Raw genomic sequence first — 27,816 nt, forward strand, 5'->3', positions numbered from 1 at the left:
AATTTTAGAATTTATCTCATCCCCCATTCAACGCAGACCTCTCCTCTCTGCTGCCTCCTTCCCCATTTCCTTGAGTCCACATATGATTTTTTTTTTCCATAATGGCCCATGGGGCAGACAGTTCTATTTGTAGATGATTCTAACGGTTGGACGTTTTTCACGATACTGAACTGAAATCGGTCTCCCGAGAACATCTGTTTGTCCTGGTTCAGGTCTCTGGAGCTGCTAGAATATATGTAATTTCTCAACCACAGGCCATTCCTTCATATTAAGGAGATATTAAGGAGAATTATCACTTCCCCCAGCCTTTCCTGGTTGAACACAGCAGGTTACTTAAATCATTTCGTATATAACAGTTTCCACACATGTAATTTTATTTGTTATTCTTCTGTGAATCCTGTCTGGTGTTTTTATGTCATTCTTTAAAAGCGGGTCTTGGAATTTAACACAGTAATCCAGATAGGACCTGAAGTGGTTTATAGTTAATCTTCATTAAATTTCATCTTCTTAATTTGATTCTTTATTCCACTCTTATTTGAAGTCTTCATTTGTCACGCTCTGTCAGCCAGTGGATTATCTGTTTTTTTCCAGTTTTCTGTCATTGGAAAGTTACTCATGATTTCCATCAATATTCATTCAAGTCTCTGATAAAGTTATGCATCAGGACAAGAGCAAGGGTCTTGTTTCGGGGCCCAGGGCTGGAAACGTACCCCCAGGGTTGAAGACAGCCAATTAAGTACACTCATTGAGCTCTGCTGTTCTGGCTTGTACTGAAGATATCTTGAGGTGTCCTGTCAATTACCTGGCTGAAATCCAGACACATGAGGTCCTGGCCTTCCGCTCCCACCAGCCCTGTCACAGAAGGTGCCATAACATCAACTTGGCATCATATTCTCCTTGTAAACCTTCTCTGGAATCTCCTTGTGATTATTCTGTAAGCGTTCACAAACTCCAAAACAGTTTAAACTGTTTCAGAGATAAAGGTCAATCTTCCTGTTCTGTCATCTACAGATTGTGCCATTTTCTACTTCTTACATTTTAGGGTAAAATTTACTTGGATCCAGTCTTTAATCGTCTCCTCCGCTACCTCAGAATTCTCCAGGGGATACTGACAGTGGTGTTCCCCCGTACTACAATCCTCAAATTTCTTCAGGAAATTGGGATGTTACTAGTCTACCGTAAAAGAACCCCTTAGTGCTTCTTTACCAACACTGCCCCTTGCTGGAGTTCTAATTTTCAAAAATCATTCTGGGGGAATGTTCCAGGGAAACTGATAGGTTCAATAGTCAAGCCATACCATAATCTCTATTGCTTGAGTTTCTCTCCTTTGGTTATTTTCTCCCTGAGTGCCTGGATAGTATCACAGTCTACACTGGCTATTTTCCATACTTGAAGCTTACTGTTGCAGACATCCAAAATACAGAGAATTATTGACGGATGGTGTGATTTAAACATTTTTCCCCTCAATATCCCATTGAAACTTTTAATAACTTCTCTGAAATTTGCTTTATTTTTAAAAAATTTTTAAATGTTTATTTATTTTTGAGAGAGAGGGAGAGACAGAGCGTGAACAGGGGAGGCGCAGAGAGATAGGGAGACAGAATCCAAAGCAGGCTCCAGACTCCAAGCTGTCAGCACAGAGCCCGACGTGGGGCTCGAACTCACGGACCGCGAGATCATGACCTGAGCCAAAATCGAGTGTCACACACTTAACCAACTGAGCCACCCAGACTCAGTTTACGCCCAGAGTAAACATTTTTGGCAGGAACTCTACATTGATGATGTTGTGCCCTTCTCAGCTCTTCAGGAGGCCCATGAGAGCAATTTGTCCCATTATTTATGAGGTTTAGTTAAATTATTTATGGGTGATATCCAGGAGATCTCTTTATGTAAAGGTACATTTTCTCCTTTGTATTAAGTAATCTGTGAGGTGTTATTTTGAGACTGGATGTATCTCTAACTCCCAGAAACCTTTTTTGACTGATATTTTTAAAACTAAAGGAATTAAAGATACTACTCTTTTCTGACTGGAATCAAGCTTTGATTTTTTTTTTTTTTTTAATCTCCAGTGCTGACACAGAGTATGTATGTAAATATGTGCTAAAATTATGATCAATTATAATATTGCTCAGGCATAGTCTGATTGTTCCCTAACTGGAGCATTTGGTTTACCAGACTTGTTCGTGACCTGTTACTGTCTCCCCTACTCCCTAAAGTTCTGTTCTTGCTGAAATAAGATGAAACTTCTCTACTAAGGCTCCCACCCGTATTTCTGATTTCTTCCTCCCTTCAAATTATTTATTCGCTCTGTATTTCTATAGCAAAGTCTTCACGTTATCTGTGTAGGCCTTTGACCTTAGCCTCTCTCCATCACTTCCTCTTTCTACCTTTTTATCTTCAGATGCTTCCCATTCCTTAAACAGGAAGACTTGAAGAAAGACAAGGCACCAAAGACTGAGGTCCCCACTTATATAAAGCTGTGACCTAATCATTAACAAGTGGGAACTTCAAGGGGCACTTGGGTGGCTCAGTCAGTTGAGCATCAGACTTTGGCTGGGGTCACGATCTCATGGTTTGTGAGTTCGAGCCCTGCATTGGACCCACTGCAGTCTGTGAGGAGCCAGCTTGGGATCCTCTGTCCCCCTCTCTCGGCCCCTCCTCAGCTCTCCCTCTTTCTCTCTCTCTGTCTCAAAAACAAAATAAAAAACAAATGGGAACTTTAACTTAAACTCTGTGTCCCTGTCTTTGAGGAGGAAAGAAATGATTGCTTTACAATCATTTTTATTTTGGTTCCTGGAAATTCTTAATAAACATTTTCCATGCAAATTGTCGATGGGGCTTCAACAGACTTGTTACATGTTCTGGAAGTCATAGGCCACTACCATAAGCTCCAGGGAACCTAAAGATTTTAAACTGAAAGATGCAGTGGATGAACCAAACTTCCTAATTTAAATAATTCAGTCATTTTATGCATTCAACAAATTAGGTTTTTTAAAGAATTTTTTAAGAGTGTATTCTCATGTTCTAAGCCTAAAAAATCTATTCCAATATGTTACTTTCGACCATTTCACAGCCATTAGAGGACAGGGAGAAAGGAGAAATGGAAAACATCCTCAGAGAGTAAAGACTATATTCTCTATGGGCATATGTGTAGTCTTTAAAATTATGGTATATCCTCTTCCTCCTAGATCCACATCTCCATTAGCAAAGCTTCATGGATCTTCCATTCTGGAGAGGCACCACCTGGAGTACAGTAAGACTCTACTGCAGGATGAGGTATGTGAGGCTTTCCCAGGGGCAGCCAGAAGCTCTGGATCAAAGCACCAACCCACAGAAAATGCTTAGAAAGAGGATGGCCTTGAGTTGTGGCAGTTGGCAGTCTATACTCTCTTTGAGGTCAATTGCTAGAAATAGCTATTTTGCAACAGTTTTTGAGCAACCAAGTTAGAAGGAGCTGAGATAGAAAAGAGGCATAGAAAGTGGCAAAATCTCAGCGGGTCTGTGGAGAGAGAAGCAAAAGCTTACGGTGGACGTGAGAGGGCTCTGTGCACCCTAACGTGTATATCCATGGAAAGGGGAAACGAGGCTAGGTAGCCAGTGATTTTCTTATTCATGGGGCACGCACTGTGAGGAATTGTCCATATCTTTGAGGAAGGCAAGCTTTGGTAGTGGAGGCAAGCATGAAATCAGGATACAAGACAGGGACAGACAGCTGGCATCAGAGAGACAGGGAGAGGCCACATTCAGGAGCGGGCGTGGCATAGGAGAGCAGAGGGGCGGGGTCAACGACAGCTTTGGGCTGGAAGTGGCTGGGGCGTGGTCTTGAATTCACTTGGATTTGCACACGTCAGGTACTACGAACATTCCATAGGCAGCAATCATTCTTCCTTTTAACACTTTTACTTAAGGGGTATATAGGCTTGTGGAAAAGTTGTGGATATAATCTAGTTAGACTTAAAAAAAAAAAAAATCTCTTGAGAAAGTTCCAAACCAAAACTAATTAAATGAGTCTTTATTAGATGGAGGGGAACAATTTTGTCATAGCAGAGACCTTGTTTAGAATCACACATGCTCAGGAGAAATAAGCCCTCTGGGAGTGGAGCTTTTCTGTTTCTGTGATAATATTTTATTAAAGTCTCAGGGAAGGAACATACAGAAATATGTCCAAATTTAGAGATAACACTACATTTTCCCAAGTAATGAGAAGCCAAGTGGGGAAACTTGTACGGCAGAGAGATCAGGCCAAAAGTTGGAAAAAGAAAAAAACGTATTTGACTGTGTTTTGTTTGTTTTTAAAGTTTATTTATTTATTTTTGAGAGAGAGAGAGCCCGCGCGAGAGCGAGGGAGGGGCAGAGAGAGAGAGAGAGAGAGAGAATCCCAAGCAGGCTCTGAGCTGACAGGGCAGAGCCCGACATGGGGCTGGATCTCACAAACTGTGAGATCATGACTTGAGCTGAAATCTAGAGTTGGACACTTAACCGACTGCACCACCCAGGCGCCCCAATACTTGAGTGTTGTTATCACCTGTGATTGATGCCACGCCCAGAGAGAGGGACCCGGACAAGTGCATCAGAATTCACCAGGCAAGTGTACTCAGGCTGTTAAAAACAGACCCTGGGCTTCATTTCACACTTACTGATGGGGTTCTCAGGGATTCTGGCCTGGGAATCTGCATTTTAATAAGACTGCTAATAATTCTGGTGGATAGCCAGAGCCTCTCCCTGCAGTAGGGTTTATAACATAAAAATGATGGTAATATCTGTTCTATGAAAATTAAAAGGAGTGGAATTGAAAGTAGTTTGGGAAGATAAGAGTAAATTGCTATTATTTAATTTTTTATGAGTCTTTTTCTTACTGGTTGGAACAACCTTACATTTTTGAGTAAGAATTTTCTCCACCTTCCATAATCAGTGGTGTCACTGATTATGTGACATCGTAAACAGGTACTGTCAAATATAATTTATTATTTAATTTTACATTTACCTACTAAAGCAAAATATATTTAAAAACTTCAGCCAAGGAGCGCCTGGGGGGCTCAGTCTGTTAAGTGTCTGACTCTTGATCTCAGCTCAGGTCTTGACCTCAGTGTCATGAGTTCAAACAAATGTTTGGGTGGTACTCGTACTCATGTTTTTCCTTTCTGGGATTTAAGGGTTTATAATGGACTTGTGGCTTTCCATCCTAATTTTTTAAATGTTATTTACTCTGGAGTCTGAACTGGTTTTGATGGCTGTATAAAGGCTTATTATTCTTTCTCAAAAGGCATACTGCATCTCGGTAATCCATACCACCTTGGCAAGGACTTGTCTACAATGCTATCCAACCTGCTAATTGCAGACTTATAAGGCCTGTAAATAGAGTCGCCAGGCAATGCAATCACAGAGATTTTTATGAGCAGGCAAATGGAACGCTAAAAAAAAAAAAAAAAAAAAAAAAAAAATTTTTAGCCATCAAATGTTTTTTTTACACTTTGGGAAACAATGTTGCTCTTTTATTTACTTTTTTTGTATAAAGAAAATATTTGCATTAAAAGCATTTAAATAAGGGAAATCCTCATGATTTAGATAACAATTTTGGTATTTTGTTTTGTATATTATGAAGCTTTGCCTTAAAATGTCATTATATCCCAGTAGATTGGGATTCACTGTTCTGAGGGTTAAGAACCACCTGCATTCCAAAGCAGACAGCAGTCAACCCTTTCACCTGAGGGAATAGATGGAAAGCTCGCTAGTCAGATTAGAAAGAGCATACATCTTAATGCTACAATGTATTGTAGAAATGACAACACAAATGGCTCAGCATAAATAACAGACCCCTGTTATTATTCCAAACACTTCTTGACAGAGTTTGTGATAATCCTCTTTATGCTTTTCCATACCAACCCCATCTTATAAAAGGAGTGAAGAAGCAATGAAATATCCAATGTATGGTCACAGTGAGTCATGAACACGTTAGCAGTCTCCTCCACGGGTGTCACAGGTACCACACCGAAGACTAGAATAGCCTATATGTTCTCCTGCCTCACCTCACCAGGAAGCTCTAATCAGGATGAATTGGAGTCATTCCTACCTATTTGGATGCACTACTGGGAATTTATATGTTTACTGCTGTTGTAATAGTAGGAGAGAACATAGACTCTCTGTGAGCTAGTGAAACCAGCTGAGCAAGTGGGGGCCCCGCCAGAATGAGCTGGGACATGGTCCCCTCTCTTGTGGTGGTGCACCTGTCCCTACCTCAGGTTTTCAGCACAATCCTCAGGAAAACAAATAGAATGTTATACGTTTCTATGTTTTCAAAATTAATAACTTAATACTGGTTGTAAAAATTACACTTGCTCACTATGAAAACTCAATGACAGGGAAAAATTTAAAAATAAATATAAAAAATTCATTTCAAATTCGATGACTCAAAAATAGCTATTTCATTAACACCTAATGAACTGTAATCAGCCACCCTGTGAAGGTATGCAGGCAGGATGGAGAGAAACAATTTTAGAAAGATGGGATCATAGTATTCAAGCTTTTTTTTAAAGTCAGAGTTATGGTTTTTATTTTTTTTAATTTTTTCATGTTTATATTTGAGAGAGAGACAGGGAGACAGAGAATGAGCAAGGGAGGGACAGAGAGAGAGAGAGAAACAGAACTCAAAGCAGGCTCCAGCCTCTGGCTGTCAGCACAGAGCCTGATGCAGGACTTGAACTCACAAACTATGAGATCATGACCCAAGCCAAAGTTGGACGCTTAACTGACTGAGCCACCCAGGTGCCCCAGAGAGTTATTTTTTTAAATGTTTCTTTATTTTAGAGAGAGAGAGAGAGAGCAGGGGAGGGGCAGAGAAAGAGGGAGACACAGAATCTGAAGCAGCTCTAGGCTCTGAGCTATCAGCACAGAGCCCGACTTGGGGGTCCAATGGTGAGATCATGACCTGAACCGAAGTCAGGCACTCAACTGACTGAGCCACGCAGGCACCCCCAGAGTTATGTTTTTAAAATCAGCTTTATTGAAGTATAATATATGTACAATAAACTGCATCCTTTCAGTGTACAATTATATGAGTTTATACAATTTTATATACCTAGGACACCACTACCACAATCAAGACATAAAATATTCCTATGACCCCAAACCACTCCTCATGCCCATTTGCAGTGCAGGCCTCTCTCTGCTCCCAGCCGTAGGCAACCATTGAAATGCTTTTAGTCACTATAGTTTAGATTTTGTAGATTTTATATAGACGCAATTATACAGGTACTCTTTTGTGCTGTCTTCTTTCATGCAAAGTAATAATTCTGAGATTAGTATTGTATACACCAGCGATTGAATCCTTTTCATTGTTGAGTAGTTTTCCATTTATTTTTGTGTAATTCTATTTAAATTTAATGGAAGAAATATTTTAGAAATGTAATTGCAGAACTTTAGATACTGTGTCTTTATCAAAAGAAATAGTGGGTTTTTTTTTAAAGATTTAAAAAAAATGTTTATTCATTTTTGAGAGAGAGAGACAGAGCCTGAGTTGGGGAGGGGAGGAAAGAGAGGAGACCACAGAATCTGAAGCAGGCTCCAGGATCTGAGCTGTCAGCACAGAGCCCAACGCAGGGGCCAAACTCACGAACCATGAGATCATGACCTGAGCCAAAGTCAGATGCTCAACTGACTGAGCCACCCAGGTGCCCCACGAGATATTAGTTCTTAACGAACCCTCTAAAATGAACAGAGGACTATGAGAAATTGTGAAAAACCATAGCTCAGCATTTAGATGTTTGATATTTTTAGACTATATGTATTAACTTTATATTTTCTACTAACTCACTGCTATGAAACATGAAACAATTAAAATACTGCTTCCATCTTCACCTCCATTTTGTAAGGTACTTATTATCATTAGTATTTTTTTACCATTATATATTTATAAATTCATATGTTGCTCAATAATTTCCAGAGTTTTTTATCCTTTAAAAAAAATTTTTTAATGTTTATTTTCTGAGAGAGAGAGAGAGAGAGAGAGAGAGACACGTTGTGAGCGGGGGGAGGGGCAGAAAGAGAGGGAGACGCAGAATCCAAAGCAGGCTCCAGGCTCTGAGCTGTCAGCACAGAGCCTAAGGTGGGGCTCAAACCCATGAACTGTGAGATCATGACTTGAGCTGAAGTCAGACACTTAACTGACTAAGCCACCTAGGCACCCCTAACTTTTTTTTTTTTTTTTAGTTTTTATTTAAATTCCAGTTAGTTCACAGTGTTATATGTTTCAGGTTTACAATACAGTGATTCATCACTTCCATACATCACCAAGTGCTCATCACATGTGCACTCCTTAATCCCCATCACATATTTAATCCGTCCCCCAGCCCACATCCCTTCTGTTAACCATCAGTTTGTTCTCTGTAGTTAAGAGTCTGTTTCTTGGTTTGTCTCTTTCTCCCTCTCTCTTTCCCCTTTGCTCATTTGTTTTGTTTCTTAAATTCCGCATATGAATGAGATCATATGGTATTTGTCTTTCTCTGACTGACTTATTTCGCTTAGCATAATATTCTCTAGCTCTAACACAATTGTTTATTCGTAATTCTATATTTAAATGGGCCCAATACTTACAATCAATCCTTTTATTATGGTTTCTCCATTCCTGTGTATCTTATTTTCACTCACCTCTTGATGGGCTAGACTTTTGTCAAATGGTAGTTTTTCTAAGAGAGGCTAATCTAAGTACATGCTTAAAAAAGAATACTGTTTGTTACATTTGTTTTTGAAGATCAGTTTGACTGGACATATAGTCTTGTGTCACACTTATTCTCAGAAATTGGAGGACGTTGCTTCACTGTCTTTTGGCATTGAAGTGTTGCCCTGAAGAGGTATATATGGCCAGTCTTTTTGCCTTACATGTGACTTGTTTTTTCTGCATAGATTCTCATCTGATACTTAATTCTTCATATTTTAGTAACGTCATCTGATGTCTTGGTGTTGATCATCTTTCCTGCTCTGATCACTGGCTCTGCCTTAGCTTACTTAAAAAAAAAAAAAAAAAAAAAAAAAAAGGCATGTGTATATGTGTGTATGTTACTCAATTTGTTCCCAAAAGGTTTTATTTGAGCTTTCAAAAATACATATCAGGTTAAAAAAAAATAAAATAGGGTTACTGGAAAAATAAAACTAAGACGAAGCCATAGTAAAGGCCAAAATGTGTACAGTGAAAGGGACAAGAGATGGGCCACAAATTTGGTCAAGAGCTTTCTACCAACTAATATAAATCAGAGCAGGATTTTTAATATGAATCTGTATCTATAGGTTAAAAAGAAACCACTTAGGGGCCTCTGGGTAGCTCGGTTGCTTAAGTGTCCAGGTCTTGATTTTGGCTTAGGTCATGATCTCACGGTTCATGGGATCAAGCCCCCCACCCCGTGTCAGGCTCTGTGCTGACCGTGAGGAGCCTGCTTGGGATTCTCTCTCTCTCCAGCTCTCTCTGCCCCTCCCATGCTTGTGCGCTCGCGCTCTCTCAAAATAAATAAATGAACTTAAAAAAGAAAAAAAAAAAAAAACACGTAGAAGCTCTTCTTTTATGATCCTTAGATATGAAAGAAAAAAGAGAAAATAAAAAAAGTATAGAATTAAGACAGGTTTTTCAATTTGGAGACTTGTCCATGTTTTTAGATGAACATCAAAATGAGTGAGGAAAAAAAGACAAGAATGCAGTTCGGGTATATGTATGTATTTCATGACCATCAACTTCATGTAGCAAAACTACGATACATCTGTCCTTTGGCCTGTATGCCTAAAGTGATTTATTTGGAATATGAGACCTTTTTCAAATAATACATATTATTACACTGCTATTAACTAGGCTTCCATATTTTCAGTGGTTATCCGGTGTAGTTTGTTGCTTAAAATAATGTAATCATCAAAAGGATACATATTGGAATATGAAACCTTTTAAAAACCACTGCCAAGGGGTGCCCTGGGTGACTCAGTTAAGTGTTCGACTTTGGCTCAGGTCATGATCTCACGGTTTGTGGGTTTGAGCCCCATGTCAGGCTCTGGGCTGACAGCTCAGAGCCTGGAGCCTGCTTCAGATTCTGTGTGTCTCTCTCTCTTTCTGTCCCTCCCCCCACTCTTGCTCTGTCTCTCAAAAATAAATAAAAAACATTATATATATATATACACACACACACATATATATACATATATACACATATATATATACACACGCACACACTGCCAAATTTACTCTCATTTTCTATCACACTATTAAGCTGATCCATATGTGAAGAGATTATTACTGGGAATCTCTCTGAAGAAAGGTCTAGTAGTTTGTAAAATTGCAAGAAAACATTTTAAGAACAACTTGAGAGATTTCATTATCTTTTCCCATATATACATGAGTACTAGTATAATTTATAGTTTCTGAAGTCATCCAGCAACTTCTGTGATTACTCAAAAATTATCCAGTGGAGGGGCGCCTGGGTGGCTCAGTCGGTTAAGCGTCCGACTTCAGCTCAGGTCACGATCTCACGGTCCGTGAGTTCGAGCCCCGCGTCAGGCTCTGGGCTGATGGCTCAGAGCCTGGAGCCTGCTTCTGATTCTGTGTCTCCCTCTCTCTCTGCCCCTCCCCCGTTCATGTTCTGTCTCTCTCTGTCTCAAAAATAAATAAATGTTAAAAAAAAAAAAAAAAAAATTATCCAGTGGATAATTCAGCATGTCTAACAACTGGATGTACCAGATATTCTTTATTAAATCTCCTCAGTTAATACAAGCAAAATTTAAGTCTACTGTTATATTTTTAAGTGATCCTGGGAGAAAACACTTTTATTTACTCCCCAAACTTATACACTGCTTATATGAATATTTGCTAATAGTATCTACTTTTATAGTTTAAATTACTCAAAGTAGAGTGGTAATTTAATCCAAGAGAAAGCTGAAAACAAAAAACGTGAGAGAAAGACCTAGTTTTTCGTCTCTCTGTGCCAATAATCTTTATTTTGTTAAACATAGTTTGGCTTATTTGTTGAACCAAGACAAATTAATGATTGCACTTTATTGTGAATTTTTATCTTACAGAGTTTAAACATCTTCCAGAACCTAAATAAACGCCAGTTTGAAACAGTTATTCATTTGTTTGAAGTTGCAATAATAGCAACTGACCTGGCTTTATACTTCAAGTAAGTACAGAACTCCCCTACACTATGTTTCTGCCTCACATAAATGATCCACTGCATTCAAGTCAAAAGGCATTTATTCACACACACAGTTATTCATTTTCCTTTTGGAACATCAGTAGAATACCTTCAAGGTACTGACAGTGAATTTACTAGACATCTGAAAATACATTTAAAAAAACTAATCCCTGCTGTTGATTAGTTTGTTATTGAAGAAGTTTGAGGAATGCACGGTGAAGTTGGTGTACCTGCCAGAAGGGTGATGCCGCAAAGCCTTTGAGGAGCATTTTGGTCTGGTGGAGTCATCATGGTCCAGAGTCTGGTATTTAGAGTTGCAGGCTCAGACATTTGATTCTGCTGGAGACTCGGAGCTAAAAAACCTTGATCATACGGATGCACGTTAACCCAACTCACATAATTCTGAGTTATGTACAGCAGAGCACTACAGAAATGACCAAGGAGACCGGATACTCCCAGCTTCTGCCCATTTTGTCAGTGAACTATAGAGTTGCTTGGCAAAATGGATTAGGACAAGGTGAACTAGTTATAATATCCAACTATTTAATGACTTAGATGGGTAGTATCAAATTGTGCCTCTCTGATCCTTCTTAATTAAAAATTATTTAATAGTTCAAAGATGAAGACAGATACTTGAAAGAATATAATTGATATCCAAATATCCATGACCCAGATTCAACAAATGCTAAGATTTTGCCACACCTGAGGTCTTTTTTTTTTTTTTAAGGAAAAAAAAATGCAATTGAGGCATCCGAACCCACTCTACCATGAAAAACCACTCCCTTTCCCTTCACAGTCATCATCATCCTGATGCTGTGTATCTGTCCTTTCCGTCCACATTTTCATATGGTATTGTTACGTGCGTTTTAAAATTTTCCATAAATGGTTTCATCTTGTACATACTTTTCCGCAACTTGCTTTTTCATGAAATATGTTTTAAAGATTTACCCTGGTGGTAAATGAAGATCCAGTTCATTCATTTGAACTGTATATTCAGCTTTATGAACATGCCATAATTAATTTAGCCGTTCTTCTATTCATGGACATTTAGATCATTTCCTACTTTTCGTTATTGTTGACAATACCACATCGTATGTCCTTGTACACGTGAGAGTTTCTCTGAAGTGCGTACCTAGAAGTGGGATTGCGACAAGAGTTGCAAATCTTAAGTTTTATACTGCATTGCAAAACTGCACTCCTGAGTAGTTTAAACTCCCACCAGCGGTGTGCAAGAGTTCCTGCTACCTCTTCTCTGGACTACTTTTGATCTGCACACACTTATTTATCTTGTTAATTTGACAGTGAGATGGCTTCTTATTGATGTTCAAATTTGTATTTTCTTGTTTACCAGTGAGGTTGAGTATCTTTTCATGTATTTTAGGTTCTGATTTTTTTGTTGCTTTTATGCATTACGTCTCATCACAGCCTGTGGCCTTTATGTTTATGTTATGATCTCTTTTGTCACATGTATCTTTTAGCTTTAATGTATTCAAACTTACCAATTTTTTCCCTTTCTGTGGCTGGTGGTTTTCCTGTCTTAAACCCTTTCTGTGCCAACGGTTAGCAGCCATTTAGTCTCTTATTCCCTGACCCTTTAGATCCACTATGTAAACATCTGATGCAAAGTGGAAACTTTAACTCTGAGAAGCGCATATTAAAGATACTTTTTTAAATCTCTGGTCTTATATGCTATAATTGTTGCACAGCTGTATCTTTTTTAGGAAGAGAACCATGTTTCAAAAAATTGTTGATGCCTGTGAAAAAATGGAAACCGAGGAAGAGGCCGTCAAATATGTAACCATTGATCCAACCAAAAAAGAGGTTATAATGTGAGTAGTCAGAATTTTATTCCTCTTTTGGCAAAAAACAAAAAACAAACACACACACACACAAAACAAAACAAAAACAAAAAAAACAAAAAAAAACCCCACTTTATTTTTTATGTCTTTCTATTTTAACAACTTTTGTTTTCTTCTAAGGGCAATGATGATGACTGCATGTGATCTGTCAGCTATAACCAAACCCTGGGAGGTACAAAGTCAGGCGAGTACAGTTACGTTTCCTTTTCTGTCACATTCTCAGATGCAGTCTAGGTCCCATGTAAGGGTGAATGTGAAGATTCTGGCAATCTCGGAATTTTATTATAGCTAGCAATTATATGACTATATATTTTGTACACAACTATATTTCATTACCCTGGAACAAACCATCAGTTTATAATTTGAAAAGAAAAAAGAAACTTGAGAAGTTAAGACAAAAATAAAATGTTCCCTGTTGGATTTCTGTTAATGAAGAAAGGCAAATAGCTTTCAAGCGCTCACAGATGTCAATAACACGATAGGTCATTTGGTCTCTTTGCCCAGAACAAGGCAAAGAGAAGGGACCTTAGAAAGAACTACTTTCTGCAAAGAATTCCATATCACTGAACAAGCTGCAAGAACTATATAAAATTATTCAGGGAATGTCTGAGTTTTTAGTAGAATCAATCAGCACAGGGCAAAGATGAATCATCAGTGGTTTCCCCTAGCAGGGGTGGTTTGCTCCCACAACCTCTTCTTCACTGTGCTGTCAATTATCACAAGGCACCATCTGTAATAAGTTCACGTTTAAGGGTGCCCTCCCTGGAAGTTCTTTGCCAACCTTGGGGAGTGGGAGTCAGGAGCCACTAGTTTACTACTTATTTCTTACTAACTGGATGAAAGAAGCTTCTTTTTCCCTCAGTGACGTCTAGGGAAAACCCTAAGCAGAAGAAAGGCCAGAATTCACTGGGTCCAATTATAAATGTGGGTTGTATTAGTAAAGACAGAATCATTGGAACCATCAAATCCCGAACCATACACTGGTGCTCCTCCATCCTGACATGCCTGCTCTTTCTCCTTTATTCTTTATCTGCACAGTCACCCCGGCCAGAAACCTGGGGCCTTGCTTGAAGTTCATCTCCCCCATTCCTGCCTGTCACCCTTGCCACAGCCTCAGGTCAGACTTCCACCCTCTTCCATCAGCTCTGTGGTGGCAGGGATCCTCCTGAGTGATCCTTCCTCATCCTGAAACGCCCAGCCTTCCTCTGAGTGGCTGCTGGGATTATTTACAGAGTTCTGCTCAGCCACTCCCATGCTTCAAAGCCTTCTAAATTCCCCCTTGCCAGAGATTTTCAAGTTTTCAGTCCACCCCCCACCCCCACCTCCCGCCAAAAGTTGTACAAAGAGCGCTTTATATAAAAGAAAAAACAAAGTTACTTTCGCTTAAATCTCTCTTGGCCCCCACCTGCCTGGGCCACTAGTGCATTCTGGAGGAACCCTACCCCTCCAGGAATAAGCATCACTGGTCTAGAGAATCAAACTTTCTAGCAAAGCTTACATGGCCTGTCACCACCTGTCCTTAACTCACGGTCACCACATTATTTCCTGTCATTCTCTCCCCTTCACTGCCTCACACTCTAAGCTCTGCATGTTCAATTTTCTCTCAGCAGATCGTCTTCCCTTCCTCTTTACTCCCTTCTTGATCCACAGCACTTCCCCACATAGTTCACAGAACTGTTTCTACTAGACTGTGAGCATCTTAAAGAAGGTGGTCACATCTTATTCTTCCTGGCAAGCTGGGTTCATGTCAACGTAAGGCAGCTAGTGGATAATCATCGAACTTGGTAGATACTGGGTTTTTTAAAGCTATATAAAATTTCCCTTAAATGTCCTCACACTATAGTCAAGTAAAGCTGTGTTCTAATCTGTGTGCGCGTGTGTGCGTGTATGTGCACACACATGCTAGATGCTAAGAGAGAAGCAGGACAAAAGGAGGGTGTGGGAAGCTTTAGAGCTTGAAGCAAAATATAATGGAATTAAACATTCTCCCATCTCCCCTTTCTATTGTTGAGAAGTGGTGGCAATAGCAAATAGGAGACAGGTACTCCAAGAATGGGCCTAGAACACTGACACACGAAGAGGAATTCCTCTTTGCCATTTCAATATAATCTGTAGATGACATCTTTTTAATACCAAAGAGCATATGGTGTGACAACACCTCGAGCATTAATATAAACGCTATCCTGAAATGTCACTCACACTGATAAAATGCAAATTCTCTACTAATAAGTCACTTTCATGAACCGAGTCTTACTCTTCCTTGCAGGTGGCACTTCTGGTTGCAAATGAATTTTGGGAACAAGGAGATCTGGAGAGGACTGTGCTGCAGCAACAGCCTATTGTAAAGACTTTGACATAGAAACACACTACTTATTACAAATTATTGATACAAATCAGTCTCTTTTGTTCCCTGAGTCTTAGAAAACTATCCTTAAAGAATGTACTTCTCTTTCTAGCCTATGATGGACAGAAACAAAAAAGATGAACTACCCAAACTTCAAGTTGGATTTATTGATTTTGTTTGTACTTTTGTATACAAGGTAAGTAAACGAATTGAGTAAAATGTATAATCAGCTGGACTAGGGTTTTTCTTTCAAACTGTTACCAAAATTGAGTCTCCCACATGGAAAGCCATTAGGGGTGTCCTTGTTTCTCCAAAGTAGCTTGAGGAATTATCCTAATCTCTCATTCAGGGGTGGAATAAAAACTAAGAGAATTTAGAAGTGAGCACACTGAACAGACCCAGACGTACTTAGAAAACAGCACCTGTCTTTCCTGTTCCCAAGGCCCTGAGTTAGGCCCAATCTAGCAGCTCTGAGCACTGTAATAATTCCTTACAGTTCCTTTTCTGCATATGAAAAGTACTGAAAATCAACTATGACTATGTTTCTGACCTAAAATTCTTGCTAGGAGTTCTCACGGTTTCACAAAGAAATCACACCAATGCTGACTGGTCTTCAGAACAACAGAGTAGAATGGAAATCCCTAGCTGATGAATACGATGCAAAGATGAAGGTAATTGAAGAGGAGACAAAAAAGCAGGAAGAAGGAAACATGGCTGCAAAAGGTTAGATGGAATCTGTTTTTGTTTTTTTTTTTTTAATGTTTGTTTTGAGAGAGAGAGAGAGAGAGACAGAGCGCAAGCAGGGGAGGGGCAGAGAGAGGGAGACACAGAATCCAAAGCAGGCTTCAGGCTCTGAGCTGTTTGTTAGCACAGAGCCCGACGCAGGGCTCGAACCCACAAACTGTGAGATCATGACCTGAGCTGAAGTCGGACTCTCAACCAACTGAGCCACCCAGGCACCCCTAGATGGTATCTGTTTTTGCTCGTTGTAAAGTAGCCAGAAGTCAGGCTGAGCTTAATTTCAACTGACAAAACCATAAAAAGTAAATGCAAACAGGAGACTTGCTTTCCCAGTAATTATAATAAATTGATTAGTGCTTTTGAGAGATTTTTCCTCCCCCCAAACAAGATCTTATGAATAATTCCAGGAGGAATTGACTGGTCCAGTTGAAGTAGGGATTGGGGCTAGGCTTCTTTATCCACTCTAGTAGGTGGCTCCTGGGTACATCCACAGAATACTGAGTTTTTAGAAATACAAGAGTCATGGAACCAGTGGGATCAGGGTTAGGTGAGAAAAACAACTTTAGTCCTAACGTTATGCATTAGCTATAAGGCTTTGGGCAATTTGCTTCACCTCTCTGAGCTCAAAATTCTTGTGTATGTAATGAGAAGATTTATCTCCAGCCTCCCTTCCAGACTTAAGGAAGCCCTACATGGAAGTAAAGCTGGACAGCTGAATGGGGTGACTTGAGACTATGCCTCGAATGTTCCCATATTGTGCTGTTTTTCCCAATGAAGTTTCTACTCCTAAAGTCACTCTGTTCGGTTTAACATTATCTTCAGGAAACCACTGTTAAGATGCTTGGGATCAACTATGAGTTTATCACATGACTCAAATGTCATCTTGAAATTGGAATGCTAACATCATGATTTTGTATTCCGTCTTGACAGCACTCAAAAGATTTTGTAAGAAATTCTGTTTAGCAAAGAAATCATCTGTGTCTGGAAGAGCCTTGTAAAACAAAAGATACAACATACCTTTTAGATGATTCTACTGTGTTTAGTGGTATTTTTAAAAATTCATAGAGGGAGAAAATATTTTGCTTAAAAGGTTAAGGAGGTCCTTCAACACAATAAAAGTAGGAGTTTATGACTTCTGGATATCCATTCAGCAATGTATTTATTGGGGATCTGCTCTGTATAAGGCCCCGTGTTAGGCAGGGCCTGGGAAAAGTTGGGGTCCTTATCTCACAGAGCTTACCACCTGGTAGGGGAGCTAGACATTAAACCAATAAGTGAACAATTGATTATCTATCTATAACTACCACAGGGGAAGTCTTTCCAGAAGAACGATGCTTAAGGTAAATTCTGAAGACAGCAGGCTTTGGCTAAGCAAAGAAAGGAGGTGGGGTTGGGGAGGAAGTGACGAACAGAGGCCTTGAGGTGGAAATAAGCCTGATGCAATTGTAGAACTTAAAACGGGTATAACTGGAGTCTGGGGAACTGGTAAGACAGTTCTGCAGGAAAGTGTGGCCTTAAAGGCCTTGCTTGAGGATTTGTCCTCTACAGGAGCAAGGGGGAATCATTAAAAGGATTAAATGGGAAAACAATAAGATTTGATTTGCACTTCAAAAAGATAACAGAAGTGGTAAATTTTACTATCTAAGTGAAAAGCAAAGGTATTTCCTAGTACAAGTAAATTTAATCCTTATCTCAATTTTACGACGAACAGGGTATCAGGTTAAGTGTCTCCCGACATTTTCTTTTAGTATTCAGTATATTGGATATGGATCTATTATACTTTATTTGCATAAAAATTCCTTTTGAATTTTTTTTCCTGCTACCCTGAGAAGTCTCTGTGACCCAAGAACATAATTTTGTACTCTCAGGCAACATTAGTACCTGGCACAAAGTAACAACTTAGACTCCCAGATTGTGCAGATCAGTGGTTTCCTTGAGAACCAGATGTTAATTGGTTAATCATTTATTAGATTCTCTTTTTCAAAAGGACCAACCCTGAACGTGATCTCAAGTTTTTAAATGATCAAACCACTGGTACTTGTTGAAAGTTAAAACTATTAATTAGGCTATTAAGTTGGTCATGAGAAGGTTAGAAGAAAAATACTCTGGGTCCACTGATTTCCAATACTACTGTTTTTCTTTTTGCTAGCCACAGAAGATTCAGGAGGTGGCAGTGATGACAAAAAGTCCAAAACATGTCTAATGTTGTAATATAATCCAACTGGTCTAAATTTCAAATATTGTTTCTACTTCTAAAGAAAAACAGAAAACATGCAAAAGAACTTCAGCGAATTTCATTCAGCAAACCACGAACTAAGAGAGTAAAAGATCTTCAGATAAACTACCCTTGTGACCACCAAAAGAAAACCTATTGCTAGCATGAAACCCCGAGGGTAAAATAAAGTTCAACAGAAGTGGAAAATACAAGACGAAAACAAGTGCATTTTTGGTGCCAATTTGCTTTAAATTAAAAATATACAATCCTGAAACCAGTCACCAACTCTTTTTTTAAAGGTTCTTATTAATAGTATTCATTTGCTAGGGCTACCGTAACAAAATACCAGACTGAGTGGCTCGAACAGAAATTTCTCACAGTTCTGGAGGCTCCAAGTCCAAAACCAAGGTGTTGGCAGGATCGGTTTCTTGTGAGGCCTCTCCCCACTTGGCTTGTAGATGGTCATCTTCTCCCTGTATCCTCACAAAGTCTTCCATCTTGCGTGTCTGCGTCCTAATCTCCTTTTTATAAGGACACAGTCGTATTGGATTAGGGCCCATTCATATGATCTCCATTTACCTTAATTACCTCTTTAAATACCCTGTCTCCAAATATAATCACATTCTGAGGTACTGGGGTTTTGAATTTCAACATAATTGGGGGAGGGGGGGAGGGGACATAATTCAGCCCATAACATTAATTGTAATTCATACCTCAAATTCCTTCCTAAACTAAAAATCTCTCATCAACGTGTCTTAAGGTAAGAGTAAATAGAGTATAGAATTTATAATGCCTGTAAATACTATTTAGAAAATAAAAGGACATCAAATGTTATTCTATCTGAAATGCTTATCATCTATTTCCACTTTTTATCCTTGACAATGGAAAGGTGAACATCACACCCACTTTTGGCAATCTGTAACAGAGACAGTTATAACAGTCTGTGACAATCTTCAACAGAGATTATTTTTAAAAAATGATTACTATAGCTATGTACTAGGCATTCTAAATATTGGTTTCTCAAGAGAAACTAAGGACAATTTAAAAAATTTTAAGATTTAGAATCCTAGGATTGCTACTCTCACACTAAAATGTGAGGTCTGTGAGAGGAAAAGATTTTTGTCTATTTTTGTCTGTTTGGTTCCTAAGTCTATCCTGGTACCTAGAGTAGTGCCTGGTACAAGGTAGGTGCTCAGTAAATATGAATGAATAATATTTTGAATAAATGTCATAACAAACAGGTATAAATGAGGAGTGCCCAAAAGTTAAAAAAATATATTTAGAGGATAAAAAACTCATTGAATATATACACCCAAATGAGTGTTGTCTATTAAACTCATCACCTTGAGTAGGTAATACATGTATACCTGATTTCCATTACTTACAATAATTTTGAAACTCCACTTTTATGATTATTTTAGAAACTGCCTAAGAAACTCTTCCTTTATGTAATTTTTGACAACAAAATATCAGCTCAAACAACTTCCCCTCCTTATTCACTAGAAAGCAAACTGAGGAGCAAAGATGTGCCACCATTGAAGGTCTGCAAAAATAGGAACTTTGCTTAAGAGCTAGTAGAAGAAAACATAACTTCATATCCCAAACCAGTGGTCCACTGAAAACTGACTGCACTGTAGCCAAATGTGAGACAGGTCTGCTGGAGAATTAATCTTTAAACTCATCATCTTGAGGCCTTTTCAAAGACACCTTAAAAATAGGACTTCCATTATGTATGAACAGATTAAGTATTGTGATTATATGTAATGATCTGAATTTATAAATGAACCTCATGTCCATAAACCACACCTGCAATACCAAATATGTGGATCTATTTTTAAAAAGTCTTTGGTTTTTCTAGTCATCATTTAATTTCACAGGAATTTTATTTTCTGATGATCGCCAAACTATGAATATATTTTTATCATAAAAATGTTTTAGCTACATATTTCCTAATTTCAGTTTGCTGCTGAACATTTCAACACTTTTTCCTCAGGAATCAAGGTTCCTTTTTATTCACTATAAGTAGTGAGATATTAAAAAAACACAGTTTCTTTAAGAGGGTGTATGAAAACAATGTTCAATATTAATAAACCAATACTGATTTACCGTTTTTTGATAGTTTAGAAATGACTGCATAATTATTTCGTAGATAGTTCCTTTGTAGCAATATCCAGCATAATGCCTCACATATAGAAGTCTGACAAATACAATGAATAAGAACTGTTTAATAAAAGGAAAATCTCTGATGATAACCATATAAAAATAAGGCACTAGGGACGCCTGGGCTGCTCAGACTGTTCAGCGTCCAACTTTGGCTCAGGTCATGATCTCATGGTTCGTGGGTTCGAGCCCCATGTTGGGCTCTGTGCTGACAGCTCAGAGCCTGGAGCCTGCTTCAGATTCTGTGCCCCCCCCCCCCCCCCCCACTCAAGCCCTCTCAAAAATGTTAAAAAAAAAAAAAAAAGATACTAAACTACTTATTCTGCAATTGAATACCAATCATTCCATGTTTAAATGTCATTTAAAATAGTATATCTTCAGGGCACCTGGGTGGCTCTAATTAAGCATCTGACTCTTGATCTCGCTCAGGTCATGATCTCAAGGTTCATGGGATTGAGCCCCAAGCCCCATGTCAGGCTGTGCTGATTGCGCAGAGCCTGCTTGGGATTCCTGTTCTTCCTCTCTCCCTATCCCTCCCCGGTTCACACTCTCTCTCTCTAAATAAATAAACTTAAAAAAAAAAAGTGTATCTTCAACAAAATAATCGACATGCTATTAGATCACTTTCTACAGGTCCTCTCTCTTCACCAAATCATGCATCTTCTCCTCTATCTTTTGGCTCTTGCTCTATAAAAATGGGTTAAAACCTTTTTTTAAAAATATCAACACATCCATGTGAAAATTTGATGAAAACTATAGACCCTTTTCCCCCCAAAATACACACAATCACAGAAGTTTACACAGATTCTAGGAGTGCTTAGATCTCCTAAAGCACATCCAGTGACTGTGAGGGGTATGATCCTCAAATTAAGATTTACATTTTATAATATATCTTGGCATGGAAGTACACCCATATTTGCATGACTATATCTGGGACAAGTTCTAGCACCTACTATTACTCAGCTCAATTATCTTACTGGAGAATTGCTCTGTTGGAGAGTCAACTTTTAACCTAATCTACTGGTTTGACTTCTGGGACCTCATTTGCCCCCCTCCCCCAATAGTAATTAACTTACTTTATAATAAACTGCTCACACACTGGGAAGTCAACTTTGATTATAACAAACTCCCTTAAGTAGTATAGGGGAGAAGAAAGCAAGAGAAAGGTAAGCAAAAAAAAAAAAAAAAAAGGCAGCTAGAAACAGGTGGTGATGGGAAAGCAGGTGCTTAAAAAGAGGGTGCCAGTGGATGAAAGGAAAGTAAATAAATAGAAGCTGGAGAGACATACTTACTCTATTTTATAATTTTTTGTGAGATACCAATAATTCTAATAATTTAAACTAACTGAGGCAAGGGAAGATAAATATGAATGAGTAAAACAACAAAAACTACAAATTACAGGAACAACAGACTCTCTGTACAGTGTACTAGCTTCACCCTTGAGGAGCTGTGGGCGGAGCGGCTGTATATAAGCAATTGAAAAGACACAGAAGGGAAAGGGAAACATGTCTCCAATGGAACTGAAAAACTTTCAAAGCAGCTGACATCCTGACAGTAGTTGGATTTTTATTTCCAAAGATAAACCACTCAAGCTGCAACCTGTAGATGACATTGTTGTGGAGAGTTTCAAAGTGCACTTTCACATTAAGGAACGTAGGCTTCTCTCTTCCATCTCACAGAAATAAATCTTGAAAATAGTCATCAAATTCCTCTTCTCTATTTAAAAGAAAAAGTATACATATTGATTAAAACCAACAGAAAAGAAATTACTAGGTGACACGTAATAGGAGATTAGTGAAAATAAAATATTTTCACTCAATGTAATTTGCTGATTCTTCTATATATCAATGTATTTCATGATTCAGCCATCAAATAATTCTTAACTTTTTGAATAATCATAATTATACCCAGACTGATTAAATATAAAGTGTTTCATATGTTGCCACCTCCCCCTAAATGTATTTATTACCTAAGATTTTACTTTAAAGTGCATACTTTATAAAATGTTATTGCTTCTCTTTATTTTTTTTGGTTGACTTTATAGTTTCTCTGTTCATTCTCATTTCAAATCATAGTCTGATCAAGAAATGAATGAAAAAGAAAACTATTTTCAGCAAAATACACGTCTTGCTCCTAGGAATGGGAAAAATCTGCTTAGGCTATAGGTTTTTATTGCTCTGAGAATAGTCAATATATATTTGTAGCTGTAAAAATCATGTCTAACACAAAGAATTGAAGTCTGAAAGGAGATATTAAATTGTTAAAATACTATGAAAACTGTCAAGTACAAAATTAATGTTTAGAACCATTGTGATGAAGGAAAATGTACAGGTTTTCAAGTCAGATGGTATTTAAGTTCCAGTTCGGTCACTTACTAGCTAGTAACAGCAGGTTACTTAACTTCTCTGGGCTCAGTCTCCTTATCTGTGCAATAAAGGATATTATATTTCCTCACAGAGATGCTATGAGAATTAAATGTATATACATCTGCTTTTTTCTTTCTGAGACAGGCAATCAAACTGGAAAGTCACCAGTCTACCAGTCTCTTCAGAAAAATTCTTCTAGATCAGGGATTCACAATGGGCCTTCATCATTTGATTTTAAATACTTGTGAATGCAAAAAGCTATTACACCATGTTCAAATTAATAAAAAAAAAAAAAAAAAAAACAGAATCAGCTAAAGTTGATTTAAGAATTATCTGCAATTTGGCACTCCCCATTGCTGTTGTCCCTTTTTCCCCAGCATGACAGCAAAATGCAGTAAAAATTTACAAATTGTAGTCAAAACTTAAATATGGGAAATTAGCTGAATCTCTGTTAGACTTAGATGTTGAGTACTTGATCAACGTCAAGTATTTATGAGGTCACAAAGAGTTCTGGATTATGAAAGCCTTCTTAGGATTTACTCAAGTATCTTCATTGCCTAAAAAGGTGAGCTGATCCTAAGACCTAGTCTAATCACTTTCAGCTATAAAGCTCTTCAAAGAGAAGTTACACGGTTGAAAGTTTAGTCAATAGTTTGACTAGGATAGCAATATTTTATTTATAGCAATAACTTTTACATGTAGGAATTGTTTATTTGGCTGGAAAAAAAAGTTAAGGTCACAGAATAAAAGTAATCTTATTTAACAAAAACTCTTTCCAATACACTTGAATTCTATTACACTGGGAACATATCATAATTGGCAAGATGTTTTGTAATCAGCTTAAATTAGTGAATAATGATTGGTTCATTGTTTTTCCATTATGAACCAACATGCCTAAAGACTAACAAAATGGGATTAAAATTTATTGAGCACTTAGATTTGTAGGTATGGCACAAAGTGCTTTACATTCTTTATTTCATTAAATCTTCATAATAAATTCTATGCAGTAGGTATTATTTTACCCTCTTTTAGGAGAGAAAGCTCTAGTGCTGAACTTCCCAGTATATGACAAGAGCTGATAACATCCCAGCCCATACCCAGATAGCTCTTCCAACCCAAAGCAGATAACAACGTACACACTGAATTATCTGTCTTTGGGCGCTAAGGTGGCTGTTGGAAATTTACCCATCCGTATCTTCAAGGAGCTCCCCTGTACAGGTTTATGATAATCAGAATATCATGAATAGGCTGCTCTGGAACTAGTAAACAGCCCTTCTCTGATGGATTCTAAGCAAAGACCAGAGGGCCATCTGTCAAGGTGAGCTGAAGAAAAATTTACTGACAGAGAGGAAGCTGGACGAGTTAGCTGTCTATGGCCATAAGCAATGACTAGAATTAAACTCTGATCTTACCAGACTAGAGAGTCCTTGGAATTAAACAGACATTCATGATGCTGAGCTTTTTCATTAATTGTTATCAAGAACGGCTGTGGCTGCAGCTTCCTAACTGATGTAAAGGGTATGCATTATCTGTTAATATCAGGACTCACTGTGATTTTTCATCTGTCTCTGGTAGGGGGCCCTTCCAAAGTTCAGATTCTGAAGTACCTTCATCTTCATCAGAATTTCCTGTTGATTTAAAAGAGATTTTTAAAATGTGTTATATTTAAAACATGTTTTGAACTACCCACCAATGCAATTAATTAACTTCAGAGTTAACTGCAATTTAGCTTCAACATTTGTGGCTCTGAATATGTAATTCACTCTTCCAGACCAATAACATTCTTTTTAAAAATAAATAAATAAGCTGAGATATACCAGAGTCTCAGCAAAAAGACCAAGGAAAGTCTCAAGGGAAATTTCCCTAAGTTACACTGAGTTAAAGTAGTGATTCCAATATTAACTCTTACAAAGGAATGATCTCTTGAAATGTAATTGTCTTCACTTTAGTTTCTTCTTTCTATCAGCATACAAAGGACACACAGGTTAAGAATTTTGTAGAGTTTATTTACATTAGGATCATGACCTGAAGAATTGAACTAGTGTGTAGGACAAGTTAGTTAAATTATGAAAAAATATTGTCAGACACTTTTAAAAATTAATGCTGATTAAATTAATTAGAAGAAGCTGTTTCAAAGAAACAAGCATACTAATACATTGCTGGAGTAAAATTTCTATAAACCTTTTTCTTGAGGAAAATCTAGCAATATAGATCAGTTTAAAATGTACATACACTTTGACCAGCAATGCTGCTTTTAAGAATTTAGCTATTTACTTAGAATAAATAAGCACCTGAGATACATGTACAAAGATGTTCATTATATTATAACAACAACAAAAGAAAACAACCTATATCCTCACCAGTTAGGGATTAAGGATTGGTTAAATTAATACTATACAACTTTTAAAAAAAAACCTTAGCATATCTATATGTATGACCATGGAAAAACATCTGTGCTATATCAAGTTTCTTAAAAGTTACAGAAAGCATGTATGGTATAATCCAATTTGTAGTTACATATACTGTAAGTTTGTAAGGTCCAACCAAACTTAACAGTCATTACATTACCTGTGGGCCTGGGATACTTTCTACTTCAAGCATTTCCAAATATTTTATATTTAAAAAAATTTTTTTTAAATGTTTATTTTTGAGGGAAACAGAATGTCGAGCATGAACAGGGCAGGGGCAGAGAGAGAGGGAGACACAGAATCGGAAGCAGGCTCCAGGCTCCGAGCTGTCAGCACAGAGCCCGACGCAGGGCTTGAACCCACGAGCTATGAGATCAAGACCTGAGCTGGAGTCGGACGCTTAACCGACTGAGCCACCCAGGTGCTCCCCAAATATTTTATATTTTAAACAGTGATCATGTATTGCCTTAAAAATCAATCAAAACAATGAATATACTCTATTTTTTCTTTAATTTTTTTTTTTAACGTTTATTTATTTTTGAGACAGAGAGAGACAGAGCATGAACGGGGGAGGGTCAGAGAGAGGGAGACACAGAATCTGAAACAGGCTCCAGGCTCTGAGCGGTCAGCACAGAGCCCGACGTGGGGCTCGAACTCACGGACTGTGAGATCGTGACCTGAGCCGAAGCCGGCCGCTCAACCGACTGAGCCACCCAGGCACCCCATACTCTATTTTTAAAATATAACAAAATAGACATGTTTCTTGTAAATCCCCCTATATTGGTGAACTAAAAATTATCAAATACTGAAAAATACAATAAAAGTATATGTCGTAAAGTAATTTTAATAGCAGATAGTTCCTCTCCAATAAGTTGGTCTTAAAATGAACTGACACAAATTTGGCCTGTCAATACAGAATGTCCCTTAGTTAAACACACACAAAAATAAAACAGCATTGATCTGCCACAGTGGTTTTATAGCCTTTTACCTGCTGGACTTTGATCCATGAATCAATATGTATATCTGAACTTTGGTTCTAAATGAAATCTATTCTGGCACAAATTCTGACAAAAATGGTAAAAAAAAAAAAGGGGGGGGGAAGGGGTTGTACTTTTAATGATCTACATACAAAGACAATAAAAGATGACAAAATTATAAAGCCTTGGGAACAAGATTCCCACTCAATTACAACCAGCACTGAAACTGCCAGTGTCCCAAACCAAATATGAGAGAAAAGAGAGTAAAAGTCTTCTACTCTTATTTTTTATTTTTATGAAAACTCACTAACATGAGATAAAGAAAGCACAGAAAAACCAGTCAGGCCTAACAGTTAACACTACAGTGTTACCCTGTTAATGTTGTCAGAGAACAAAACCTACAAGGACTTTGAAAATGCGCAGCTAATTTCCCTGTCAAGAGTACTTCCCATAGGCCAGCTTTCCTATACCAGTTTTATGATACCAGACAATCCAGTTTTTTGGTAAAAGAGCAAATCAGTTTAGAGTATTATAAAATAACTTTCTTTGAAAGATCACAAGCTAAAAAAGTGACCAAATATTATTAGAGAATCAAATCCAGAAGACTGGACTATATGACCTTTAAGTGCAACCCTGTGAATCTATAATATTCTAGTTCCCTGAGAGTGGCAGTAACTAGAAACCATTCCTATGGTAATTGATACAGCCTGCCCGAGGTGGGAGGGGCACTGCTAAGGAAATAACAAGAGAACAGGCAATACAAAATGGTACTCTTGTATCAGTGTCAAATCTACGCAGCCGTTATTAGCAAGTGAGGATCAAAATATAAATCACTGACTCTCTGTATGGTATCTTAGAGGTCTTTAATCTAGGTGTTATCCAATGATCCAATCTCTTACTGCAGTATCTCCCCCAACAAGTGGCTGTCCAATCTATGCTTAAACACCTCACTACTTCCTGAAGCAGCCCATTCCCCCATTGCTTTCTTCAGATATTTCTAATTGAGAAGTTTTTCCTTAAATTAAGGCAAAAATCTGTCTCTGGGCAATTTTTATCCATAGACTCTAGTTCTGCCAAATACTCACCAAAAATAAGTCTACACAAAAGCAGTTTTACAAACATCTACAGTTTCCATGTCTAACTCCTTATCCCTTCTCTCCCAACCCTTCACTTTTCTCCAAACTAAACATGTATAGTTCCTTCAACCTTCTTCCTATGACAATTTCAAGTTCTCTCAATGCGAAAATCTCTTGGTTTTCAATGTTCCTTTTAGAATGTGGTACAAACTGCATACAATTTTCCCTATATGTCTGAATAATGAAAACAGATCTGTCATCTTGGTTCTTCTAGATATTATGATAACTAAATAACTTGGGCTTACTGAAGAAGTGGCAAGTCTCCACTTATGATAACATAATGGATAGGTCAAACTTTTATAGACTTAACTTTTGATTTGATCAATTCTAGAGAACAAAACACAGAATCTGTTTAATGTCTGGTTTTCTTTCTTTTCCTAAACAACAATAATAGCTATAGGTTATCAAGAAGTTAACTTTGTGTGGGACACATGCTTTACATGTATAT

General features: G+C 37.9%; 2 protein-coding genes across 8 annotated transcripts in view; one reads left to right on the top strand and one right to left on the bottom strand.

The window, feature by feature from the left end:
• Window positions 1-18,586, top strand: part of PDE6C (phosphodiesterase 6C) — a 45,383-nt gene extending 26,797 nt beyond the window's left edge. For 3 of the 6 annotated variants that reach the window (XM_042908621.1, XM_042908620.1, XM_042908616.1), the window contains 8 exons: window positions 3,189-3,276; window positions 11,047-11,147; window positions 12,869-12,991; window positions 13,142-13,214; window positions 15,288-15,362; window positions 15,478-15,561; window positions 15,932-16,088; window positions 18,256-18,586. In XM_042908621.1, coding sequence (XP_042764555.1) covers window positions 3,189-3,276; window positions 11,047-11,147; window positions 12,869-12,991; window positions 13,142-13,214; window positions 15,288-15,362; window positions 15,478-15,561; window positions 15,932-16,088; window positions 18,256-18,317 — 763 coding nt within the window. In that variant the 3' untranslated portion in view covers window positions 18,318-18,586. The remainder of the gene's footprint in view (window positions 1-3,188; window positions 3,277-11,046; window positions 11,148-12,868; window positions 12,992-13,141; window positions 13,215-15,287; window positions 15,363-15,477; window positions 15,562-15,931; window positions 16,089-18,255) is intronic. The other 3 variants (XM_042908617.1, XM_042908618.1, XM_042908619.1) reach the window with 3 other exon arrangements.
• Window positions 18,587-22,027: 3,441 nt separating this feature from the next.
• LOC122202382 (protein FRA10AC1) overlaps window positions 22,028-27,816 on the bottom strand; it is a 36,893-nt gene continuing 31,104 nt past the window's right edge. For both annotated transcript variants that reach the window (XM_042908738.1, XM_042908737.1), the window contains exons 14-15: window positions 24,397-24,475; window positions 22,028-22,197 (exon numbers count right to left, since the gene is read on the bottom strand). In XM_042908738.1, the coding sequence (XP_042764672.1) occupies window positions 22,155-22,197; window positions 24,397-24,475 (122 nt within the window). In that variant the 3' untranslated portion in view covers window positions 22,028-22,154. The remainder of the gene's footprint in view (window positions 22,198-24,396; window positions 24,476-27,816) is intronic.

Source organism: Panthera leo, chromosome D2, assembly GCF_018350215.1.
Source record: "Panthera leo isolate Ple1 chromosome D2, P.leo_Ple1_pat1.1, whole genome shotgun sequence".
In the NCBI taxonomy this organism is placed as follows: Eukaryota; Metazoa; Chordata; class Mammalia; order Carnivora; family Felidae; genus Panthera; species Panthera leo.